The sequence below is a fragment of the Prionailurus bengalensis genome, chromosome E2, assembly GCF_016509475.1.
Source record: "Prionailurus bengalensis isolate Pbe53 chromosome E2, Fcat_Pben_1.1_paternal_pri, whole genome shotgun sequence".
NCBI classification, from domain to species: Eukaryota; Metazoa; Chordata; class Mammalia; order Carnivora; family Felidae; genus Prionailurus; species Prionailurus bengalensis.
In genome coordinates, this window is record NC_057352.1 from 45165781 (window position 1) to 45191050 (window position 25270).

Below are 25270 nucleotides of genomic sequence, written 5' to 3' on the forward strand. Positions count from 1 at the left end.
TCTTCCGTCTTGCTATACTCTGCTACTCTGAACTGGTGAATTGTTTATAAAGGGAGACGAAAGCGGTTTTTTAAATGCTACGTGAGCACTGGGGGTTGGTTTGTCTTCCCCTCGTAATGAAGGTGAAGATGGAGCTATGCATAGCCTTGCTGAGTATCTTGAACACGTCTGGAAAACACTGGTCTCAGTTACAGTAAACATTTAATTCAGGGGATATTCCCATTTGTATAAGAGATGCACCATGTATCTGGGAGCCATCACCCACTTTTACACAACAGTCATGAGAGCACCCTTTATTAAAGCAATAGAAAAAATTGTGGAATTATAATGTCTGAAATTCTACAAATTGCTTCTTGTTGCTGTTTTTCTTCCTTGCCAGTTCAGTATGTGATTAGGGATCATTCTTAGCAATGGAGAGTGGTGTTTTTCAAATTCCGTCCGGTGGGCCATCTGTGTTCAAATCCCTGGGCATGTGTCTGAAATGTCTATTTTCTGGGCTCCCACTACTACTGATTCATAATCTCTGGAGGTGGGACTTGGGAATTTGCACTTAAAGTAACCCAGGTAGCCAAGCACCAGACTTCTTGCTGAAAGATATGCCCATCTTTTCATTTGAAAAGTTTGGGAACTTGAATTCTCTTTTCTAGAAAGCACTGTCTGCCTTTTGTAGGCCAAAGAATTAATTAGAGATGTCTCAGCTAAATTAAAACTGTTGAGCCTTGGACTTTTTTGTAAGAAATACAGAAAAAGAAATCCTTTTAGCTCACTGAATTCTATAATAATTTAGAAGTTTCCAAATGTAGTTTGGCCCCTGCCTCGTATAAACAGTGAGTGACTAAAGGCAGTATTTTCAATGCTCTGTTTTTCGTTATGTCTCTTGTACCCAAAGGACAGTCTCCATTAAGTAGAGAGTAGGTTATTGAGTGTTTTCAGTCACACTGCTGTACTTCAGGCAGATCGGGCAAGGAAAACCTTTGGGGAAAATTTCAAGACCACACATAGGTTTTTATAGAGCTATATAGTCCAACCTGATTTCAGTTCCAGGAAGACATTCCTGGTCCCTCAGATTTATTTCTTACAAATTAAATAGGCACTTCTGTGTCTAAGATGTAGATGTCTCTTTTCTTAGTTTTTCTGTACTCCCCATGAAGAGAAGGATGTAAAATTCATTTCATTAATACTTTCTTTTGGTTAAGGGTTTCTGAACCTCTACAAAGAAGTGTTTTTTTTTTTTTTTTTTTTTAAGCCTAATTAAAAGATGTCTTCTGCCTTAGGAGACAAAGGTTTCATTTCCTTTCTCTTTCTTTTCCTTTCCTTCATTTTTCCACTTCTCTTCTCCCCCCAAAGTTTCCCATCTCTTCCCTCCCTGAAACTATCACCTCCAGCCTCCCCCTCAGCAAAATTTAAAAAAAAAAAAAAAAGCCACCCAGAATGTACTATTACACAATCTAAATCTGGAACCTTTCCTCAGTTTTTTGCAAACTGCCTTTCATACTGCTTTTGCTTTAACATAGGTAAATAATTGAAGCTCACCATTGTTTTCTTGTTAGGTTGATAATGCCCGAGGTCCATGGCCCTGAAATAGTACAATACTAAAATGTAAAAGCTTAGAAACTACAAATCTGGGGACAGATATTTTTCTCACCTGTTTCAGTCTTCAGATAACAAACCAGACTTAAAAACCTTTCTGTCTCTTTGAATCTCTTCCTCCCTGGATTAGTCCCCATGCTGCAAGCCGTCAGTCTTCTATTTCTACTTGCGTTAACGTTTTTCTGGTATGCTTTGGGTTATAAAAACGCACCTTAGAAGTGCGTTGAGTTTTCTGTGCCGTTTGGCCTGCCCATCTCCTGCACTTCAAGAAACCTAGGCACATCTGTGGTCAGTCACGTCTCCCTTTGGATTATGCGTTCACTGGTGGGGTAGCTGTTTGATGTGCCACCAGTTCAGGAGATGCAGTACACACGAACACGAACCTGACGAAAGGTTCACTGATTTCACTGATTTATTCCATAGATATTATCTGGGCAACAGTTCAGCTGCTTCAGATATCACTGAAGTGAATAGATTCAATACCTGGACCATTTTCCATTTAAATTGTCGAATGGGTAGTACATGATGGTACATAGTGAAAAATTGAAATAGTGCAAAAAGGTATACTTTTTATGTATGCGTTATGTATGTATGTATATAAAATGACTCCCTTCCATCTCCAGCTCTCAGTCTCCGAGCTCCCTTCCCCAGAGGTAGTCAGCTACCATTTTCTTGTTTACTCTTCCAAAGAGACTCTATGCATTCATAAATATAAACAGATGGACGGACGGATCCGTCCATTGATTGATCAGTTGATAGGCAGACCAATCATTCCTTCCTTTAAAAAAAAATCTTGCTCTGTACTTTCTTTTTACTTAAAAATTTTATTGTGGTTGATTTTTCTTTATCGATATTCCATGGACAAAAATTTCAGTAAGATGGCATTTGCTGTAATAGGATTTGATGTATTTTTTTAAACAAATAATATCATCTCTATAAAGGCTTAACATGTTATTTAAACTTCATTTTTTAACTTAGGAAGTTTAACTTTTATGTTAGAAGCAATCTATAAGTTGCATTTAAAGGCAAATCTATTTTTTTACTCCTGATGCTACTGACTTTTGTTACACAACATTTTTCTCTTACATGCATATAGCATTCAGTTTACTTTCTCTTTTATGGAAGAGAATCTAAAAAGAATACATTGTTTGTAATTATGTAATGTAGTTACTTGGTTGCATAGTACCAAAAATTTCCTTGTAAGAATTGTTTAATATTCCTGTCATACCTACAACCTAATTTGTTAAAGTTTGGAATGGTTATGCCGATGCCCTTTAGATTACTCTTTACCAAATAATTTTGTAGGGTTGTTTCATTGTTCTGATTTCATCTAGGATTTGTTTTTTGTAACGTAATATTTTGAAATAAAGCATAGAATGTAATGGCAAAAGCCCTCTTGAAAGGCAAAATTCCCATTGCTGAGGCATCTCAAGGATTAATGCCTTCTCCCCATGACACTTTATTTAGAAATAATGTGTAGTTTTGCAAGAGAAGGTGTTAGGAGGACAAGGTAACATCGTTTTCAAATCAGCCCTCTAGTATAACAAGTTTTTCACTTCTTTGGTCCCAGTAGAGATTACTCTATGAATGTCCTATATGTGTTATCACAGTGGGTTCTTGAGACGGTTCTACAGAAATTTGTCTGAAGGGTGTTTTTCATTTTTGAATTTTGCCCCCATATGCGGGGAAATATTTTTTACTTGACTGGACTGCCTCTAGGGATGGTACATAATTTATAAGACCGTAATTGTTAATACATTGGAGCTTTTGAGAAGGCTGTCCTCAAGATCCACACGTGGCCATAGGAGGGACTATAAAATGTTGAAGTCATGTATTTCAACAAACTTTTTGGATTTTAAGAAACTAATAGTAAAATTCATATTGCGGCCAAAAGTTCCAAAATTGTTTTTCATAAGTTGCTGGCTACATAGCTACCAAAATGTCTAAATAAAAAGCTGTATTCAAGCACTCAGATACTCATTAGCTTTACCGAAGGTGTCATGTGGTTTAAAGTCCACTTTTTCCAATTTTAAAACTTGGAATCCTCTTGGAATAGCAAGCATCCAATTTAAGAATTAAAACATAAGCTCCTTATATACCTTGCAATAGATTTCCCTTCCATTTAAAATCTAAATATGAACTATTGAGGTTGAAGGTACATTTTATAAATGCCCTATCTATATATACATACATACATACATACATACACACATACATACATACATATATATGTATGTATGTATTTTAATGCATCGTAATCCTAATTCTGGTGCATTGTTTCCAATATTTATGTCCTGGTGACAGAGTACACTATTCCTTAAGCATGTATTGTCTCATGTTTCATAAACAGTTTTCATAGTGAAACCACGCCCACTGACCCCCAAATAAATCCTTTCCCATGTTTGCCAATTATGACATTTCTTTGTCATTCTCTTAACCATATCAAAAAAAGTCCATACTTAGGGCACAGTGTCTCTTGGAAGAGTATCTAGAAAAATATATCTTTATATACCTGGTATAAGATAAGAAAAGTCTACATGTGGGCCATGCTCTGTCAGTCTTTCCAGACATGGGAGAATAGTGTTTCCTTCTCTCTAACCTTTAGAAGGCTGCTAGTGTAGATTTTTTTTTTTTTCTTCTGCTATTGTAGATTTTGCTAAAATACCCTTGGGTTAGAAAATTGTGTTAAGTCAATTAAATATGGCTTTAGAATTAAAATTGATCTGGTCCGAGTCTTTCATTTTGTAAGTGAGGAAACTGATTTAGCATTGAACTTGAAGGCAGTAGACAGTTTGAGTTATGAGTAGCTTTATTAAAAGGCTACTCAGATATCATGAAATATTCCCTTTTATCCTACAGAGTCCTTGTTTAGTTAGTTAGTTTGTTTGTTTGTGGAATTAAAGCCTTAATGAACCTTGACGTTTAGGAACCAGTTTATTTAAATAGTTCTTTTCTGTTAATTTTAAACTAAAATCAGAGTAGACTGAAAATAATTTAGTGGTTTGGAAGTGTATTCCAGAAACATGCATATTAATTACTTGGTAAGGCTTTTGGTAGAAGAACTCTGGATTCGATCTGCTCTGTTACAACTAAAATCAGAGTATTGCAATTGTAGCTTTCCATGCCAAAGACTGAGCAGTCCCCGTTCTCCTGACTAAGAATCTTGCATGTAAATTAAAATGTGGGCAAGAACGTAACCAGCCAGATATGTCTGAATACACAAAGGGAGAAGTTAAAGTCCATCATAAACTATGGGAATCTCATTTAAGCGTCCATTAGATTTAGCACCGAGCTTTGGAGTAGAAATGGGAATTGGTAAACAGCATGGAGAGAATGGTGGCGTGGGGGTGAAGGAAGGTTTTATGTTAACAGAACCTTTTTTTTTTTAATTTTGTTAAATTAAAAATAACTTATTTGGCTTCTTTCCGAACTTGGCTGAGGTACTTGGCTTCTAAGAGCAGTGCCTTAAACAGTTCTTTCATTGTAGTTGATTAAAAGCGGAGTCACTGTAGTTTGACATTTACTTGGCTGTCAGAATCCCAAAGAGAAGGTACATTTCTTTCTCTTTGCTCTCCTCCAGTGGTAGAGAAGTTGGTCTTTTTGCCACCAGGGGTGGAATGATCTTAAAACAGGAGTGGAGGCACTTAGTTTAAAAAAAAAAAAATTTATATATATATATATATATATATGTATATATATATATATATATATATATTTAAAGTTTTTTTATTGCTTATTAGAAACTGTTACACTAGGAGCATATTATGTTCTTCCTTCTGTCTGGTCTTTGCCTCTTTGTTTTCTCAGTTGGTTTCTCAGTTGGTTCACTCCACTTACCACACATTCCAGGCTTTTAGTTTTAAAAGATCCTAAAGGTTTGAAATCTAGAGAATCCATTTATGTGACCCATATGGCTTTTACTATGATTACAGATTAAACATAACACGTACATTTCTCCATAATGCTCTCCTACAAGCTTTTGAAATGGTCTCAAAGTTTTTTTATACTAACCATACATTTTTTGTTCTGCAAATCATTGGTATATATGTGGATAAAGCATAAAAGACCATGGACATTTTCCTGATGGAATTATTTCCTGATGGGAGTTATTTCATGGCTACTGTAGTGGAATCTTTTAAAAGGCAATATTATAAATTAATGCACACTCTACCATTACTACTGAAACCACTACCTTCCAAATCTATAAGACATTGGTTGTATTTTCTCAAAGATTGGCTTGTAACACATTTTACTTAACCTGATTTTATGATATTCTAGTAGAAATGTCCCAGATAACAGTAATCATCGAGGTCTCAAAGAAGTGTAGTAGTATATTAACTTGATTTATCTGACACTTTTTATTAGAAGTTTTACTTGCCTATAGGCTAATTTCTTTTGGGTTTGGGGTATGTATTCATTTGCATGGCAGTGTTTTGGATACATGAAGTTAAAACTCATTTCACGATCTGCTCTGAAGTATCTAGGCCAGTATGTAGGGTTTTTCGAAATTGTTGGAGATTACTGAAAATTGTGGTTAAACACGGTTAATATTCTGTGTTCATATCTTAGCATACTTCTGCATATTGGCAAAGAGGATGTTTTGGGCAGCAGTAACCTATGCAAATGGGCTTGTCCTCTGGCAGTGAGTTAGCAGTTCTTTTGTATATACAGCTAATTAATGGAATCAATGACTTCATTTTATTTACTTAAATTGAACTTTTTGATTTTAATGTTTATTTTATTTTTTGAGAGAGAGAGAGAGGCAGAGACAGAGTGTGAGCAGGGGAGGGGCCGAGAGAGAGGGAGACACAGAATCCAAAATCCAGGCTGACAGCACAGAGCCCGATGCGGCGCTCAAACTCATGAACGGTGAGATCATGACCTGAGCCGAAGTTGGATGCTTAACCAACTGAGCCACCCAGGCACCCCACTTAAATTGAACTTAACAACACATTTATAAGATATAATTAATGTGCCATCCAATTCACCTATTTAAGATGAACAAGTTGGGTTTTTAGTATATTCACAGAGTTATGCAACCGTAATTACAATAATTTTGGAACATGTTCATCCCTCCAGAAAGAAACCGCATACCCATTATCAGTCATTTTCATTTCCCTTTAACTCCTCTTCCCCCACCCTGGGAAACCACAGATCTACTTTCCGCCACTAGATTTGCTTATGCCGAACCTTTCGTATTGATACTCTTACGTAATATTTATATAATATGTTGTGTGGTTTTTGTTTTACTTATTTATTTTTTTTTATGTTTATTTATTTTTGAGAGACAGAGTGTGAGTGGGAGAGGGTCAGAGGCGGAGGGAGACACAGAATCTGAAGCAAGCTCCAGACTCTGAGCTGTCAGTGCAGAGCATGACACGGGGCTCGAACCCACAAACCACTTAACTGACTGAGCCACCCGGGCACCCCATTCATTTTATTTTCTAAGTAGGCTCCATGCTGAGTGTGGAGCCCAGTGGGGGGCTTGAACTCACAATCCTGAGGTCAAGACCTGAGCTGAGATCAAGAGTTAGATGCTTAACCAACTGAGCCACCCAGGTGCCCTAATATGTTGTATTTTGTATCCAGTTTCTTTCACTTAGCATAATGTTTTCTAGGTTCATCCATGCTGAAGCGTGTATCAGTCAGTACTTCCTTACTTTTTATTGCCAAAATTTTGTTTTTAAGGTTATTTTGGTATTCCCCCTCCCCCCTAATTCTGTTCTTCCCATTTCAATGTTGAATAAGCCCTAAGGTCTATAGTCATAATTATTATGATTTCATAGAGTAAACCACTTCATTTCTGTAAGCCACAAAGCAGTCCTCGGCATGCTTTAGAGCATTTCACAGTTGACCTGTTTGTCACTAGAGTTTGTATTTTTTTTTAAATATGTGTTCAGAAAATGTGATCTTAACTACTGCCAGTGGCAAGCCCAGCTGAATGAGGCATATCATTGTGACTGCAATTAGTCCCTTTCAGTATAGTTTATATCAGTAGCTTTTTTTCCCTTTTTTTCTTTTTTTACATCTAAAAAAGTTTAGGCCATTTCTCTATGCTTTCATTGTTCTTCACTAGGGAGTACCAGTATGTTACCAGAAATAGAATTCTTGATGCTCCCATCACATTCGATTTGTAAATGTCAAATTGCATGAAAGATGAAGTTCTGTATGTAGATATTCAAGATTTACATACTTTATTAATCTTTCTTTTTGTTTGAAATTTTTTAATATGCGTCTTCTTCAGGACCCTTCGAAAGATGCCACGTGCAAAAGGTTAGTATACATTCCCTGGACTTCCTTATGCTCAACTTAATATCTGGCCAGAGGTTCTTCCATAAATATACATGTATAACATAACTTAAGAGTACGGTTTGACTCAGGAATGAAAGGTACATACAGCACAGAGAATACAGTCTGGAGGTATTGTGAAACCTTGTACGTTGTACGGAAACAGACGGCAGCTCCGCTGTGGGGAGCACAGTGGAAGTATAAACTTGTTGAGTCACTGTGTTGTGCGTCTGAAACTAATGTAACATCGTGTTACTATATTTCAGGTACATGTTAACTATATTTCAATTAAGAAAAAGAGGACAGTTAACAACTATTTTTTAGCCAAAATTACTGCACATTCAGTAGTTCCTTACCATTAGCAAAATTAACTTTTACAGTTTCAGTCATTTAGAGTAATCTCAAAAGTTTGTGCCTTGAGTAATTTTTAAATCATGTTGTGACATAAATTGGGATCACATTCAGCGAGAGGCCAATATGCAAGGACAAGTAACTGCTGGTAAGTCAAGCCAACGGTCTGTGTTGCTCAGCCCAGCTATGCGACTTCTACTTGAAACTTAATCACATTTAATCCCCACAACCGCTCTGTAAGGTGGGTGCTATTATTGCATTTTATAGAAGAAAAAAATTATGTATTGCATGCATATTCAGGAATTTGGTTTCTTTCAAAGGATTACTTACGAATATCCCTTGCGGTCATTTTAGTAATATAATAGTATGAACTCTGAAAGGTATATTTTTGTCATCCCTTAAATGCCCTTGAAATGACTGGAATCCTTGGCTTGTAAAAAAATCTTTATAGAGATTATATAGATCTGTTTCATCTTTCTGAGCTTCCACTTAAAACATTTCAGAGAGAGAGAGAGAGAGAGATGTGGTTTTTTTCCCCCTATAAAAGTATTGCCTCTTTTTTATTTGTGGTGATGGACAAAGAATGTAAGAAATTTAAACTTAAAGGAAACTATTTGTAAATTCAGCTTCTTTAATATTAAGGTCTTATGCTCAGCCAGCTACTCTGTAGAGAATTTGAAAACACAAGCCATAAACTTGCAATCGATTTGGGCTACACATAACACTCGTTAAGAATTATTATGCAGAATACAAAAGGAATTCCTACAAATCAATTAAAAAATAATGTAGTAGAATATGAGAAAAAGGCTTAAGCAAGCACCTTAGAGAAGAGGAAACAAATGTAGACACACACACAAAAAGGTTTAATTTCATTTGTTATCAGAGAGATACAAATTAAAATCTTAAGGTATGTATTTCACAGCTACCAGATTGGCAAAAATTGAGAATTCTGAAAATAAGAGGAGCTGTTGAGGAAGTGGATCACCAAGGTTCTTAGACCCTCTTAGGGGAGTGTAAGTGGGTACAGTCACTTTGGAAAAGAATTTGGCATTATCTAGTAAATTGGACAATATGAATAACTTTTGACCCAGCAATTCCATATCTAGGGATATACTCGAGAGAAATGTGTGCGCAAGTATACCAGGAAACACATAGTAGAATGTTCGTAAGGGCATTATTCAAGATAGTAATATACTGGAAGCAACCCAAATAACCATTCCTTAATAAAATGAATGAATCCATTCTGGTATATTCATAAAGTGGAATACTACAAAGTAATAAAAACAAATGGGTCACAACTACATGCAGCAACCTGAGCGACTCTCCAAAAGAGAGTTCTGTCTTATGGCTAAGACGTTACTGTTGAACTCTTTGGGTTCAGCATAAATCCATTTCCTCTCCTTCTATGCCCAGTGACAGTTAAGTATTACAAAACATATGGGGATTGGCGGTCAACCATTTTCAGTCTTTTGTACTGAAGAATGTCTCTTCGGTGTTTTCTCAAGGAGCCTACTTTAAAACTTTTTTGTGTCCTGTGGTGGTTCTCCAAGATACCTGAACTGATTACCTTTGTGGGGACATGACTGCAGAGTCCCCACGTGCCATATTGCTGTTGTACATGCCAACTCGCTTGCTTTCCTTTTTTTTTTTTTTTTTTTTTTTTCAACGTTTATTTATTTTTGGGACAGAGAGAGACAGAGCATGAACGGGGGAGGGGCAGAGAGAGAGGGAGACACAGAATCGGAAGCAGGCTCCAGGCTCTGAGCCGTCAGCCCAGAGCCCGATGCGGGGCTCGAACTCACAGACCGCGAGATCGTGACCTGGCTGAAGTCGGACGCTTAACCGACTGCGCCACCCAGGCGCCCCATTGCTTTCCTTTTTTTACACAAAGCTACTCGGCCGACATTCTAAACTTCTCTGGAGCAGCTTTGTGCCATTCTGAAGTGTACAAAGCACTAGGCATGTTTAGGCAAGGAGAAGCAGTTTTATTATTGAACCTCAGCTGGTTTTATTGGCTTAAAAACCTTTTAATACCAAGGCCACATATGTCTTAGTAAGAGGGGCATGCAGGTCATTTGGATCGTGGAAGAACTACACCTTAAAAGTAAGAGTGCTAGTAAGCTGTACTAGAGAAGAATTATTTTAAGGAGAGTGATGACTGTCCTGAAATTCCTAAGGAAAGTCTCTTACAGGTCTTCTCAAGCCGACTGTCATTTAAAGTTAGTTTCGTGTGGGTGTGTATCCTTATTAGTGTCCAGACTTAACTAGAGATTAAGTGCATTGATTGGAATCAGGAATCCATCACTAACTTCGCTTCGTGATTTTGGGTGCCAAGCTTGTATTTCCTACGTATACAGCGGGTCTAATAGTATCTATTTCTTCAGGCTGTCATGAGGATTAAATGTAGAAAATACAGATGAGATAGATATCACTTTGCCAATAGTTGTATTAGATGGTATTGCTTCTAAATTTATAGTTATATATATAAAATGGTAGCTTTTTTCCTGTTGAAAAATGTTAATTGTAGAATATGTGAAAAACAAAATACAAATAAGGTATTTTTTTGAAGCTTTTATTTATTTTGAGAGAAAGAGAGAGAGCATGAGCAGGGGAGAGGCAGAGAGAGAGGGAGAGAAGGAGAATCCCATGCAGGCTTTGCACTGTGGAGCTCGAACTCACGAACTGTGAGACCTGAGCTGAAATCAAGAGTCAGACTCTTAACCGACTGAGCTACTTAGGCACCCCCAAACAAGAAAAATTTAAGCCATCCCTAATCTCATAACCCAGAAATAAGTGCTATGTGTCTTTATAAAAACACATATAGAGGCGTGTATACAGGCATATATTTTTAGTATCACACTACACATTCTGGTTTTTATCTTTTAAAAATTGTTTAATATTGGGGCACCTGAGTGGCTCAGTCGGTGAAGCATCTGACTTCGGCTCAGGTCGTGATCTCGCGGTTCTTGGGTTCGAGCCCAGTGTCGGGCTCTGTGCTGACAGCTCAGAGCCTGGAGCCTGCTTCAGATTTATCTCCTTCTCTCTCTCTACTCCTCCCCTGCTCTCTGTCTCTTAAAAATAAATGTTAAAAAAAATTTTTTTAATTGTTTAATATTGTCATGCCAATGCAAATTTTTATTTATTTATTTATTTTGCTACTTGGGTGATAAAAGCAGTTAAACTTCAGAGAAAGACAAATATATGATTTCACTCATATGTGGAATTTGAGAAACAAAACATGAACATAGTGAAAAGGAAGGAAAAATAAGATAAAAAAAAGAGAAGCAAACCGTAGACTCTTTTTTTTTTTAATTTTTTTTTTTTTTAATATTTATCCTTGAAGGAGAGAGAGACAGAGTGTGAGTGGGGCGGGGGCAGAGAGAGAGGGAAACACAGAATCTGAAGCAGGCTCCAGGCCCTGAGCTGTCAGCACAGAGCTTGACACGGGACTCGAACCCACAAACCATGAGATCATGACCTGAGCCGAAGTTGGATGCTCAACCGACTGAGCCACCCAGGCGCCCCATAAACCGTAGAGAGTCCTAATGATAGAGAACAAACTATGGCTTGATGGAGGGAGGTGGGTGGGGGATGGGCTGAATGGGTGATGGGGATTAAGGAGGGCACTTGTGATGAGCACTAGGTGTTACATGTTAGTGATAAATCACTAAATTCTACTCCTGAAACTGGTATTATACTATATGTTAACTAACTGGAACTTACATAAAATCTTGGAAGAAAAAAAAAGTAGTTAAACTTCCCAAAGTAAATCGAAATTCTTTGCTCATGAAAATATTAAAATGTGGATGTTGAAAGATAGCAAATATTTGGTATCAAGTGTTCACGGCTTCGTTGCTTTCCCCTCACTTCTAGTTGCTGGTCATACTGGATTTTGCCCATCATAGGCGCTATTGTCTTAGGTTTCCTGTATCGTTACTACACGTCGGAAAGCAAATCCTCCTGAGGAGACAGCGTGGAAGTTGGAAAGCATATCCATTGGGAGTGCGAGCTAGAGACTTGTTTGGAGGCCAAGCGATACCCTCTTCTCGAATCCTGCCGGATGTGTGCTTCCCCCTTGGAACCCAGATGGTTGGCTAGACATCCACCCCAGACCTGGGGCCAGTGTCCTTCATTTCCCAGAGCCTTACTCCCAAAGCACCTGCTCGTTGTCCTGTGTCCCTGCCGGTGGCCCTTCTCTCCACTGGCTTCCACCAGCCCCCTTTGCATTTCCAGACTTGGTTTTATAATTACAATCCAGATGTCCTTGTGACATTGTCCTTTGGTAAAAATGCCTGGTTTCCAATACTTTGAATGCACATTAGACATTCTTAACAGGGCAACACTCTGGTTTTGAAGCTTTTCTTTTTCCATTTTTCTTTGAAGTATATATATATATATATATACTTATATATATATACACACACATATATATACGTATATATGTGTGTGTATATATATACTTAATTCTATTATTTATCATAAGGGATTTAATTAATGAAGTAAAGTTGTGCACCTATAGCATAAAACACAACTGCCAAATGATCTCGTTCCCTGTTTTTATTTATTAAAACTAGGAAGAACCATGAAATCCTCTCCTCCCTCCTAAGCTAGTCTAGCAGGTAACTCTCACCACCCCCCAAGTCCACGTGGTGCTGGGCAGAACTGTGCTTCCGTTGCATTTTTTGGGAGTGGAGAGAAAGAGGGGAGGGGAGAGATGAATTGGGGTGATAGGGTAAATTTGTAGTCCTCTTTCTTTTGAAAAATACTGAAAACACTACTTTAGGACAGGAGTTTAGGAAAAGCACCAAAGACTTCATTTTTTTTTTTCCACACTTCATTCTTTGCTTTGGTTTGACACCAGTTTCTAGCCATCTTTTTTCTTTTCTTTTCCCCCCAACCAACCATCTTTTATTGGTAAAATACAAATTTATAATTGTATCTGTAGAACTTCACTAGGGATTTCTGCTTTTCAATGTATTGATTAGCAAATTTTTTCATTCCTTCCGTTTTACAAAAGAGACTCCACTTGCTCTAAGATCCAGTATTTGATCTTTTGTTTGTTAGCCCCAGTCACATAACTTCCATAGTGCAGTGGCATTCGAAAGGGGGAGATCATGACAAAAGAATGTTTCCCATTTCATCTATATTTTATCTTCATGGCTCCAATTTGTGGTTTTGTTGTTTTTCTGTTGAGGAAAAAAGAAAGAAAAAAACAACAACTAGTCGTTTTATCCCTTGGATGAATGTTTAATTGAATAGTAGGTCATTATTTAGAATTCTGTTAGGGTTTCTTCTTGGTTCAGGAATTTTCTCTGGCTTATTTGACCTAACTTTTTCCCCCGTGGAATCACCTGAGGACACAGTACACTGGCTGTTTTCTGCCAACAACTGTTTGTGGTGATTTTTCTCCCAATCTTCTAAGGATTACCAGTTTGCTTCTGAGCCATTGTCCTATGTAGCAGGGAGCAACTTGGTTCCAGAAGGACCATGGATACTGCTGTCTCCTCCCCGCTTACAGCTTGCCATGGACAGGAAAGTGCCCTGCAAGGCAGTGTCTGCCCATGCAAACTAAGAAAAGGTTCAACCCAAGTCTTGCAGTTGAGTGTATTCAGAATTCATCAAAAGGATATTAACCTTGTATTTGTACACTTGGATATGATATTATGGAGAAATTTCAGGGGATTTTTGAGAGACTTTTATATATCAGGGATATGGGAATAGTCAAACTTTTATCTTTAGAAAATTTTGTATAAGATGCCACTTTTAGACAATTTATTGAAAAAAACCTTTGGTTATTATGGAACAGTAGTGGTGTGACTGTTGATGCTCCTGCCATTTGAAGGCATACGGAAGGGTTGCCTTGAATATGAATTGGTATCTAATTGCTGTAATAATTAAGCTGCATGATTACATGGGCCACATTGGGGTAGAAATAAAGAACAAAGGAGTATTGAGGAACTGGACGGGGAACATTTAGGCTGAAACTAAACCAGCAGATAAGTTGGATCAATTAGGAGTATGTTGGCAGTCTGTAAAATTAAATGAAAAACATCTGGCTTATAAGAAATGTTAAAGAGTGACAGCCTTAAGTAAAATTGGTGGGGGTTTTTTTTTTTTGGATATTTTGAGGGTGAACACCAACACAAAAGGTATGTTTTTCTATTTCATATTGGTTGTCTTTTCCTGTTTATATCTGGACTTGTTTTTACTCAGAGCCAGAGAAAAAGGTTTTCAGACCTTGTCTCTACCATCCATGAAATCCATCCAACACCCAGGGCTTCTTTTGATCTGCTGCTAATGTGATGTCACTTTGTATTATAAAAACCACTTTTGGGTCCATTTACTGTTATTCTGCTGCCTACATCAATAGGCGAAAGGTAAAGCTAGTGTGTGAGTTTGCAGAGGTTTTTCTAAACTATCAGATAATACAATATGTTAGCCAAACCCACCAGAAAAGCCTTGTTTGCAGAGGTAGGACTCAAATTCTCGAAACAGTTTCAACATTGGTAGGTGGTGCAAACCCCTTTGGAGAGCAAGTGGAGCCGGTCCCTGTCGGCTGAGGGTGCCCCCTAGAGCTGGTCTCTGGGGTGTTGGGTTGTTTATTCCCAGGGAAGATACAAGATGTCTGGAGGTCACGAAAGGAGAGGAGGGAAAATGGGTGCCACCAAAATAGGCATGTCGGTGCCAGGTCTCCAAAATTTCTTAGTCCCTGTCCCTCAGGAATCGGTTTTGGTTTCTAAATGACTCCACATTTGTAAGGACAAGAAAGTGGTGGTGACAAAATTGATAGTGTTTAGTTCTTATGCGACCCCTAAAGCAGAAGCAAAAATCCACGGGAACCTACAGTTTGAGCCTGTAAAGTTCTTTGGGCAATTGTCGTAAATGCCCAAGTTGTGAGATAAGAGCGTCGTTGAGTTTATGCTCATTTAGTCCCGGCGTGGAGCAACGAGAAATGCTCTGTGGGCCAGGCATATCATTACGCACGGTGTCTCGGGCTTCACATCTCAAGAGATTATCTGGTTAGATTCCATTTTAGGAGACTGAAATGCAGAACGTTAACGTTCATAACTTCCTTCCCTGGGAGAAGTGGATTCAGACATGTCTTGTCTCAACAAGAGATTGGTGTGGTTTTTTTTGTTTTGTTTTGTTTTTTTTAAGCCATCTCATTCTGTTGCCAAATATCACAGAACGAATGGGGAGTTTACTTCACATTTGGCTGTTATTCTCTGAAAGGGCCTGGTTTGGAATTTGTGGGGGTGATTTCAGAGGGAGATTCCGGTAACCCGAGTTACCAACCCAGTATCTAGCATCTTACTCATGAATTTTAGGAGCTGTACTTTTCCTGTACCTATATCCAACATGTGCTAGTTGGGTAAAATATGATTATTTAGCTTCCTTTCTTTTTACTTCACCCTCAACTGTGAATGAGTAATATTAACATTCTTTTTGTGTATTCAATAATGGAGTTTGTTTACCTATTTTATTTCAGCATATTTTGAACAAAGATCTTTGTCTCTTTCTGCTGGAATGTGCACACAGTGAATGTTTGTTAGAACCACACACAATAAAGATACTGTTTTCCTTTTCTTGCCCTGACTATAGTTATTATTTTATTTTATTTTTTTTAAAGCAGAAGTGTTGGCTCTGTTATCCTAAGGTGTTCTGGAAGAAAAGATTCTGAGAAGCATAAAAGTCACCTGTATCTATGCAAATAATTGTGTTCAGTGTAACTTGATGGGGAGTTCTGTGGTTCTTCAGGATTCTTTCTGCTACTCTTTCTTTGAAGTGAGTTGCTCAGTTGATAATCACGAGAGGCAAACATGAAGACTTGTGCTGTATTAATGGATATGAAGTGGCAACCAGGTAGACCAGTTGGGAGTTCTGTTTTTACTGAAACCATCTGGTAAAGAGAAGCCAGTACAAGGTAATAATATTTTGTTATCTGCAACGCCAGTCTTCAAATGATTGTTTTTCTTGGAAATAGCTAAACTGTTGGGGAAAATTAAACACTGAGATTGAAGTTCTAGCAAGTGTGTTAATTAAACAAGGGAAATAAACAGTTTTTATAATTACCTCTAAAACATACTGATAGCCTTCTAACACTACTAATGAGACATCGTTCATTTGGGCTTGGTTATTTCACTCTCACGTGAATTAGTAACAGGAAAGGATAGTCCCATTCTTATTATTAGTGTTTGAATCTAATGTTTAATCTCCAATCCTAGTAATTCATATGACTGCAGTCTTCATGATGCTGAGTATTTGGCAGGTAATTGACAAATCCTGGTTGGTTCCTAAAAACCTGAAGTAGAAGATTGTGATTCCAATTATGTAAATTTAAGGTAAGAAATACCCACACAATCTACTAAACTGTTGGTAATTGTAGGTATTGTTGGTAACCTAACGTTAATTAGCTTAATAGGTGTCTGTATTTAAAGGAACACTCAGCTAAATCACATATTTTCTAGTGCTCAACAAACTTAATTTTTTTTTAAGATTTTTTTTTTTTAAAGTGGTTTCTGCACCCAACATGAGGCTTGAACTCAAAATCTTGAGACAAGAATTGCACGTTCCACCAACTGTGCCAGCCAGGTGCCCCTAAAAAACTTTCTTTTATAAAGCATCCAGGAGAGATGAGAGTTGCTGTCAGATAAAACATGAGGCTAGAGCTGTAATCCTATTTATCATTTATCTTCCATATACTGTGTGCCTTGCAGTACCTTTGATGGCATTTTGGATCCTTGCCCTTACAGTATCCTATCCTTACACCGTAGATGGGGATGTCCACATTTTACCAGTGACTTGACTTGCTTGAGGCCACACAGCCCTAAACTTTCCATGTTCTTTATTGAAGGTTCTCAGATAAAAATTCAGCTTCAGCTGTACCAAAATGAATAATGTGCTTGGTGTATCTGCTGCTAGTCTTTCTATACAGGTGTTTCTGTGTGTGCTCAATGAAATGCCATCAATAATAATCATTTTCTGAATTAGTAGATTACTAAAAAATGGGCATGGTCTTAGGAGTCCCTGAAAAATTTTGGTTGTTGAAGAGAATCCTGTTGCTTCAATGGAAACAGTATATTTAAAATGATTCTCATATCCCTTGCAAAACAGCTTCTTTTTTTAATTTATTTTTATTTTTATTATTATTTTTTAATTTACATCCAATTTAGTTAGCATATAGTGCAACAGTGATTTCAGGAGTAGATTCCTTAGTGCCCCTTACCCATTTAGCCCATCCCCCCCCCACACCCTCTCCAGTAACCCTCAGTTCTCCATATTTATGAGTCTCTTCTGTTTTGTCCCCCTCCCTGTTTTTATATTATTTTTGTTTCCCTTCACTTGTGTTCATCTGTTTTGTCTCTTAAGGTCCTCAAATGAGTGAAGTCATATGATTTTTGTCTTTCTCTGACTGAGTAATTTCACTTAGCATAATACCCTCCAGTTCCACCCACGTAGTTGCAAATGGCAGGATTTCATTCTTTTTGATTGTCGAGTACTCCATTGTATATATACACCACATCTTCTTTATCCATTCATCCATCAATGGACATTTGGGCTCTTTCCTTACTTTGGCTATTGTTGATAGTGCTGCTATAAACCTGGGGGTGCATGTGTCCCTTTGAAACAGCACACCTGTATCCCTTGGATAAATGCCTAGTAGTGCAATTGCTGGGTCATAGGGTAGTTCTATTTTTAGTTTTTGGAGGAACCTCCATACTGTTTTCCAGAGTGGCTCACCAGCTTGCATTCCCAGCAAAACAGCTTCTTGAAAGCAGTTAATGAGAATTTAGATTTTTACTATGTTACTAGAAAAAATTTGTTTTAATGTTTTATTTATTTTTTTGAGACAGAGTGCACGTGAGTGGGGAGAGGTAGGGAGAGGGGACAGAGGATCCCAAGGGGTCTCTGTGCTGACAGGCTGACAACACAGAGCCCAGGGCTCAAACTGACGAACTGCAACATCATGACCTGAGCTGGATGCTTAACTGACTGAGCCACCCAGGTGCCCCAGAAACAACTTTTGATCAAAGGCAATCAATAAAAGAAAGTTGAGGACTATTGATGAAATCTTTAGGTGGCATAGTTGAGAAGCTCTTGCATGACTTCACCTGTCCCATCACTCAGTCTAGGACCCTTGATAAGATTTAACCTGGAAACACATAGGTAAATTTATAGTTTTTAAATGAGAAGTGATTGGTAATTGGTTGGCTTGAACTTAGCCTCTTCTTATCTCTACAAATCATGTGGACATCTGAGAAGTGGAAATCCTGTACTTCGTGCCATGTACCATAAGATTTGGACACGGTCATTTCCAGTTTTTGAGATTGTTACATCCTAAAAAGATAATTCAAGCTGAAGTGTGATCAAAAGAGGCACAACATAGCACAAATAACAAATGCTGTTTGCTACAAGTGTGACATGGCATTTTTTATTCATCAGTGCCAGCCCCTCGTTTGCTCCTGGCCCTAATCTCTGTACTCAAACACTGAGGTTAACTTTATTTTTTTTATTTTTTGTTTTAAAGTTTTATTTATTTAAGTATTTTCTACACGCCACACGGGGCTCGAGCCCACATCCCTGAAATCAAGAGTCGCACGTTCTTCCAACTGAGCCATCCAGGCGCCCCACGTTGGTGTTAACTTTAGCACTACGTGGACCCAGAAAGAGAAAAAAAAGTAAAAAACCAGGTGCTTGAATTTCACTTTTCCTTAGAGAATCTTGCTTTTGGGGTTTTGTTTTTCTAGTTTCCTCATCTGAGTTTTTCAGAAAGGAGAGGTGGCATCTCCTTACAGAAGAGCAGATGGTGTCCAGGGTAAAAATGAAGCTTCTCATGAATCTGCCCACTGATTTAACTACCCAAGAAGTCTGATAATCAGGAACAAATAGAGAAATGGGGGACGCTACATCCTGAACGGCACAGGAAACAGCTCTCCAAGACTCCATTTGACGCCCTTTCTTCCCTGAATCCTTTACATTTGTTTTTTTGTTTTGTTTTTCTTTAGCTCTCATCCTAACCCCTGCCCTGCCCTCATTGAACTACTTTGCCTTATGTTTCACTGACAAATTACAAGATAACACTTCAACTATGCTTCTCTTCATTTTAAAGTATTGTGGTACAGGGGCTCCTGGATAACTCAGTCAGTTGAGTGTTCCATTCTTGATTTCAGCTCAGGTCATGATCCCAGGGTTGTGGGATTCAGCCCTGCATTGGGCTCCATGCTGAGCGTGGAACTTGCTTGGGATTCTTTCTCTGCTTCTCTTTCCCGTTCGCATGTATGCATGCACACTCTAAAAATAAATAAATAAATAAGTAAGTAAGTAAGTAACACAAAAATGTACCATTTAATCTTTCCTAGAAAACATTTGGAAGAAATAGAGCTGATTTGTTTATGATCTGTACCATCCACGTAAACTAGCGCAGATCTCTTTGAACATCTTTGTTGACCTTCGTTTAAGGCTAAATTCTACCTCTGGACCTTTTGTGTATGGGTCCATAAATTTTCTTTTTGTCTTAAGCTAGTTCAAATGTGTTTTGGTTTCTTTTGAAGATTTTATTTTTAAGTAATCTCTATACCCAATGTGGGGCCCACACTCATAACGCCGAGATGAAAGAGTTGCATGCTTTACTGACCACTATGGCCTCTGCGATTTATCTGACCTTAAATGCCTGCCTTGGTAATGTTGTCTTTGTAAGGATTCTGCCTCTCCACGTGTACCCAGGTTCCCCTAGGGCAGAAACTCACTTTTTATTCTGTGCTAAGTCTACATATTTTTACAAAGAAGAAATATTCCTCATTTAAAAAAAAGATACACATTTTTTTTTCCCCATAGTATAAGATAGAGAAACCGATTTAAGCTGACATAGGCAGAAGGGAACTTACTTGTTATGAATCAGTTACGAGTATTTGATGGAACTCAAGGTTGGAAGCATAGCTGGACCTCAGGAGGAACTAGGACTAGGAATCCAAAGACCAATAGGAATCAGGGTGGCTACGTTAGTTTCCAGTCCAAATGCCTAATGGGAATTAATTCCTAGAAGTGAGAATGTAGTCAGCCAGATAGTATCACAGTGTCTACTTCTAGTCCCATCAAGGGCATGGGGACACAGGGTTGAATGGGAGGGGGATCACAAGGGAAGCAGTTCCCCAAGGCAGACACTGTAATCACACACTCTGTGTGTGTGTGTGTGTGTGTTTGTGAGCGTGCATTCAAGTTCTTTGGTAATGGACCATCTGTGCTCTGAAGGCAGGGTCTTCCGCATCCCTCAGGGTGCCCCGCATTAAGCCGGGCCATAGGGCGGGCTAAGTACATTGAGTATGATTTATCATGCTGTGTCTGAATGAACAACCATAGCCAAATTTGTTGAAGAACTATCTAGGACTCCCAAGTTGAGTTTTGAGGTGAATCCCAATGTTGCCTACGCCACTAACAACCAAAAACCCCGTTCACCCCTGCATGCCCGCAAACCATCCTGTTTTCTCTGTAAATAGATTCAGCTGCCAGTATTTATTGGTTTCCTGTAAATATTTTAAGTTTTATTTTTTAGAACAGTTTTAAATTTACAGAAAAACTGTGCAGATAGTAATTAAAGTCCATACTTTATTCATATTTCCTCACTTTTTACGTGTCATTTTTAAATTTTAGAATAGCACATCACATTTAATTATCATGTTTTCCTTGGCTCCTCTTGACTGTGACAGTTTTGATGACCTTGACAATTTTGAGGAGTACTGGTTAGGTACGTTGTAAGATGCCCTCTATTGGAACTTGATATTTTTCTTAGACTGAGGTTATAGGGTTGGGGGTAGGAAGGAGTGGGAGGTGGGAGGAAGGCCACAGAGGTGAATTGCCATTTTTATCACATCAAGGGTATATACTATGAATATGACTTTGTGACTGTTGATGTTGACCTTGATCAACAGGCTGAAGTAGTGTTTTTTAGGTTTCTCTACTATAAAGTTATTCTTTGATTTTTTTTTTTTAACATTTTATTTTTAAGACAGGGAGAGACAGAGCATGAACAGGGGAGGGTCAGAGAGAGGGAGACACAGAATCTGAAACAGGCTCCAGGTTCTGAGCTGTCAGCACAGAGCCTCACGTGGGGCTCGAACTCACGGACTGTGAGATCATGACCTGAGCCGAAGTCGGCCGCTTAACTGACTGAGCCACCCAGGAGCCCCTATGAAGTTATTCTTTGGAAGGAACTTACATACTATTCCATATAGGAAGTCACTATGGGCAGCCCACATTTCAGGAATGGGGAGTTATGTTCCACCTCCTTGAGGGTGGAATATCTACATAAATTATTTGTAATTCTTACACATGGGAGTTTGGTTCACAGAATTTTATACTTGATTAATTTTTAGATTGCTTTAAAAAAATTTTTTTAGTGTTTATTTGGGGGAGGGGCAGAGAGAGAGGGAGACACAGAATTGGAAGCAGGCTCCGGGCTGCAAGCTGTCAGCACAGAGCCCAATGCAAGGCTCGAACCCACGAACCACAAGATCATGACCTGAACCAAAGTCGGACACTTAACCTACTGAGCCACCCAGGTGCCCCTAGGTTGCCTCTTTAAAAGTGTGTGTATGTATGTATGTATGTATGTATGTATATATGTATGTGTGTGAGTAACTAAGCAAGGAATCTCTACACTCACTGTGGGGCTTGAACTCATGACTCCAAGATCCACAGTTGTGTGCTCTACTGACTGAGCCAGCTAGGGGCCCCTTTAGATTGTTTTTTGGGGTGCCTGGGTGCTCGAGTTGTTTGAGTGTCTGACTTTAGCTCAGGTCATGATCTCATGGTTTGTGGGTTTGAGCCCCACATTGGGTTTCATACTGATAGGGCAGAGCTTGCTTCAGTTTCTCTTCCTCCCTTTATCTCCTCTCATGCTCTTTCTCAAAAGTAAGTAAACATTAAAAAAAATTAAATATAGATTGTTTTTTGAGCACCCTAAAAAAAATAATAACAGGGAGTTCTGATTGAACATAGTAACTTGAGTAAACTTGTTTTTCTCTGCTCCCTTCCAAAAGCCACACAAATGAGAGTAAGGTATAAAGAGAGATCTAAATCCATAGACAGTGAATGAGAGAGTACACTTTAGTTGATGAAAGATCTCAAGAAATTTTCAGAAGAAGGAAGGCCAATAAACTTAGAAAAAAAATTTAAATGCCTACAGGAAGAAAAGTCAACAGGAATGAAGTCACACCACAGATCCCTGAAAAACTCATAAATGGGAAGCACTGTTTAACTGTGAGTGTAGAAGGTGTGTAGCACCCTTGAAAACAGTGAGTTAAACTTCCCTCCCAATGCCCGCTCCACCAAACCTAGCCTGCACAGCAAGGCAACTGTTCCTCTCCTGACGAAAACTGGAGGCTTAATCCTGGGCAAAGTTGAACCTGAGATGATCCTGATGGGCGATCACAAGGCTGAGCCAAGGGCAGTGGCAAGTAGAGTGGAAAGTAGGACTTAAGTGGAAGTTCATACTAATTGCTGAGACCTCCGCCCTCACCCCTTGGCTCCTCGGATACAATAGGAATAAGGAAGATTCCTCTCCGGAGAAACTCATCAGTCCAAGAGAAGATCTACGGATAAGTGACATTTGGTGGCTTCCACATGCTCACCCTGTAGTGAAATCCTTCAGTCAACAAGCTTTGCTGTTGCAAAACATCCACAAAGGTGTATGGTGCCTTGCTTAACAGTTGAATACGAATGGAGAGCCAAGGACTGTCAACCATTCTTTGAAAGCCTTAACATGATAGAGATCAAAACAAATAGGGGAAAAGTCAGAGTAAAAGATAAGGCAGAAGAAAAGCAACCAGAAAAACACAAACTCCCTGATAACTTCAGCGAGATGATACTGTACCCACCTACTACAAACTGTACAAACCTAGGATGCTATTTACAAAGGAACATTCAAATAAAAATAAAATGGAACATTAAGAGAATGAGAATTATGAAAATTACAAATTTGAGTCCACCAATGAATGCTAAAATCAATGGGCAAAAGCTTAAGTAGAAACGGGATATTTACATTGCCTCTAAGTATCTCCCCCAAAGCATTTATTAGTCACAAGGACAAAAGCAGTAATTTTACAGTGAAGAAAGCTGGCAGGTGATTTAATTTAACGTCCCCAGCAATAAATAGCATCATGTACCCTTGAAATGATGCCTTGAGGATACATCACCCCCACTGCATTCCCCATAATTTATAACCTCTGTCTAATCATGAGAAAATATCAGTCTCAAGTTGGCAGACATTCTACCAAACCACTGACCGGTTTCTTCAAAAGTTGTCAAGCTCATGAGAGACAAGGAAAGACTGAAGACCTGTCACAGATTGGGGTGGGGAAATTGACAAAGGAGGAATGACAACTAAATGCAATTGGGATCCTGGATTGGCTCCTGGAACAGAAAAGGAAATGTCTTTTTTCTTTGTCACCAGTGGAAAAACTGGTGACATTCAAAAAAAAAAGTCTGTACTTTTTTTTTTTTTTAATAAAGTCTGTACTTAATAGCACTTTTGCAATGTTAACTCTTTTCATTTTGGTAATTGTTCTTTGGTTATGTAACATGTTGACATTAGAGGACGCTCAGTGGTGAATATATGGGAACTCTGTACTATCTTTGCAAATCTTTATAACCCTAGAATTATTTCAAAATAAAAGGTTTTTTCATTTTGTTTTGGTTTTTTGTTTTGTTTAATTAAAGCAGGAATAAAAAGGACAGCAATAGCAGGATTGGAAAATAAAAATGAAGAAATCCTCCCACAAGGTAGAACAAAAAGGAAACAATGGAAAGTGAGAGGTTCACATAAGAAGATACCCTGCAGGAAATCTGGAGGTGGAAATGAAGAAATTGTCACAGAAATAATACAAGAAAACATCCCAGAACTAATAATTATGATTTGGGGTCTGGAAAGGAGCCCTGAGTGCTCAGCACAATAATGAAAAAGGGACTCCTACAGAGGCCTGTCATTGTGGAATTCCAGAACACTTGAAGGGTTAAGAATAAAGTCCAAAATCACAGACCGTGGCAACACTTTGGATCACCTTGAAATCATGGTGAAACATGAAGAAATACCATCTGTGGCCATGCCACACATCAGTGAAAACAGAATCTCTGTTTCAGGGGAACCTGATTCATGGTGACAGTTGAGAACCACTGTCCCGTAAGCTTCCAAAGAGAAGCAACAGATCACTTACAAAGAATCAGGAAACCTGTATCCGTGACCAACAACACTGTAAACAAGAACACCAAGCAACAATGCCTTCTGAATGGATATATCTTCTAACCTAGAATTCAGGACACTTAAGAAATCTCTTGTTCATGAGAATTAAGAATTATCACTTTTAGGGGCATCTGGGTGGCTCAGTCGGTTGAGCGTCCGACTTCTGCTCAGGTCATGATCTCACAGTCTGTGAGTTCGAGCCCTGCATCGGGCTCTGTGCTGACAGCTTGGAACCTGGATCCTGCTTCAGATTCTATGTCTCCCTCTGTCTCTGCCCCTCCCCTCTGTCTCTGTCTCTCTCGGTCTCAATAAAAAAACATTAAAAAAATTAAAAAAAAATTTTTTTTTCAACGTCTATTTATTTTTTTGGGACAGAGAGAGACAGAGCATGAACGGGGGAGGGGCAGAGAGAGAGGGAGACACAGAATCAGAAACAGGCTCCAGGCTCTGAGCCATCAGCCCAGAGCCTGACGCGGGGCTCGAACTCACGGACCGCGAGATCGTGACCTGGCTGAAGTCGGACGCTTAACCGACTGCGCCACCCAGGCGCCCCAAACATTAAAAAAATTTAAAGAACTATCACCTTTAAGTCTACCTAAGGTTTGGGCTTTTTCTCAAGACTTTTTTTAAGTGGGTGCACCCATTTTTCTGTATTTGCTATGCCTATTCCTTCCAAGCTATTCTTTCTTTTTTTTTCTTAGTTTTTAAAAATATTTTTTAATGTTCATTCATTTTTGAGAGAGAGAGAGAGACAGACAGAACATGAGCAGGGGAGGGGCAGGGAGGGAAACACAGGATCCGAAGTAG

General features: G+C 38.6%; 1 protein-coding gene across 1 annotated transcript in view; it reads left to right on the plus strand.

Moving 5' to 3' along the window:
• LOC122494398 (cytochrome b5 type B) overlaps positions 1-15815 on the plus strand; it is a 37324-nt gene extending 21509 nt beyond the window's left edge. The window contains exons 4-5 of the mRNA XM_043599535.1: positions 7835-7863; positions 12103-15815. Of these exons, the coding sequence (XP_043455470.1) occupies positions 7835-7863; positions 12103-12193 (120 nt within the window). The 3' untranslated portion in view covers positions 12194-15815. The remainder of the gene's footprint in view (positions 1-7834; positions 7864-12102) is intronic.
• The last annotated feature ends 9455 nt before the right edge of the window (positions 15816-25270 follow it).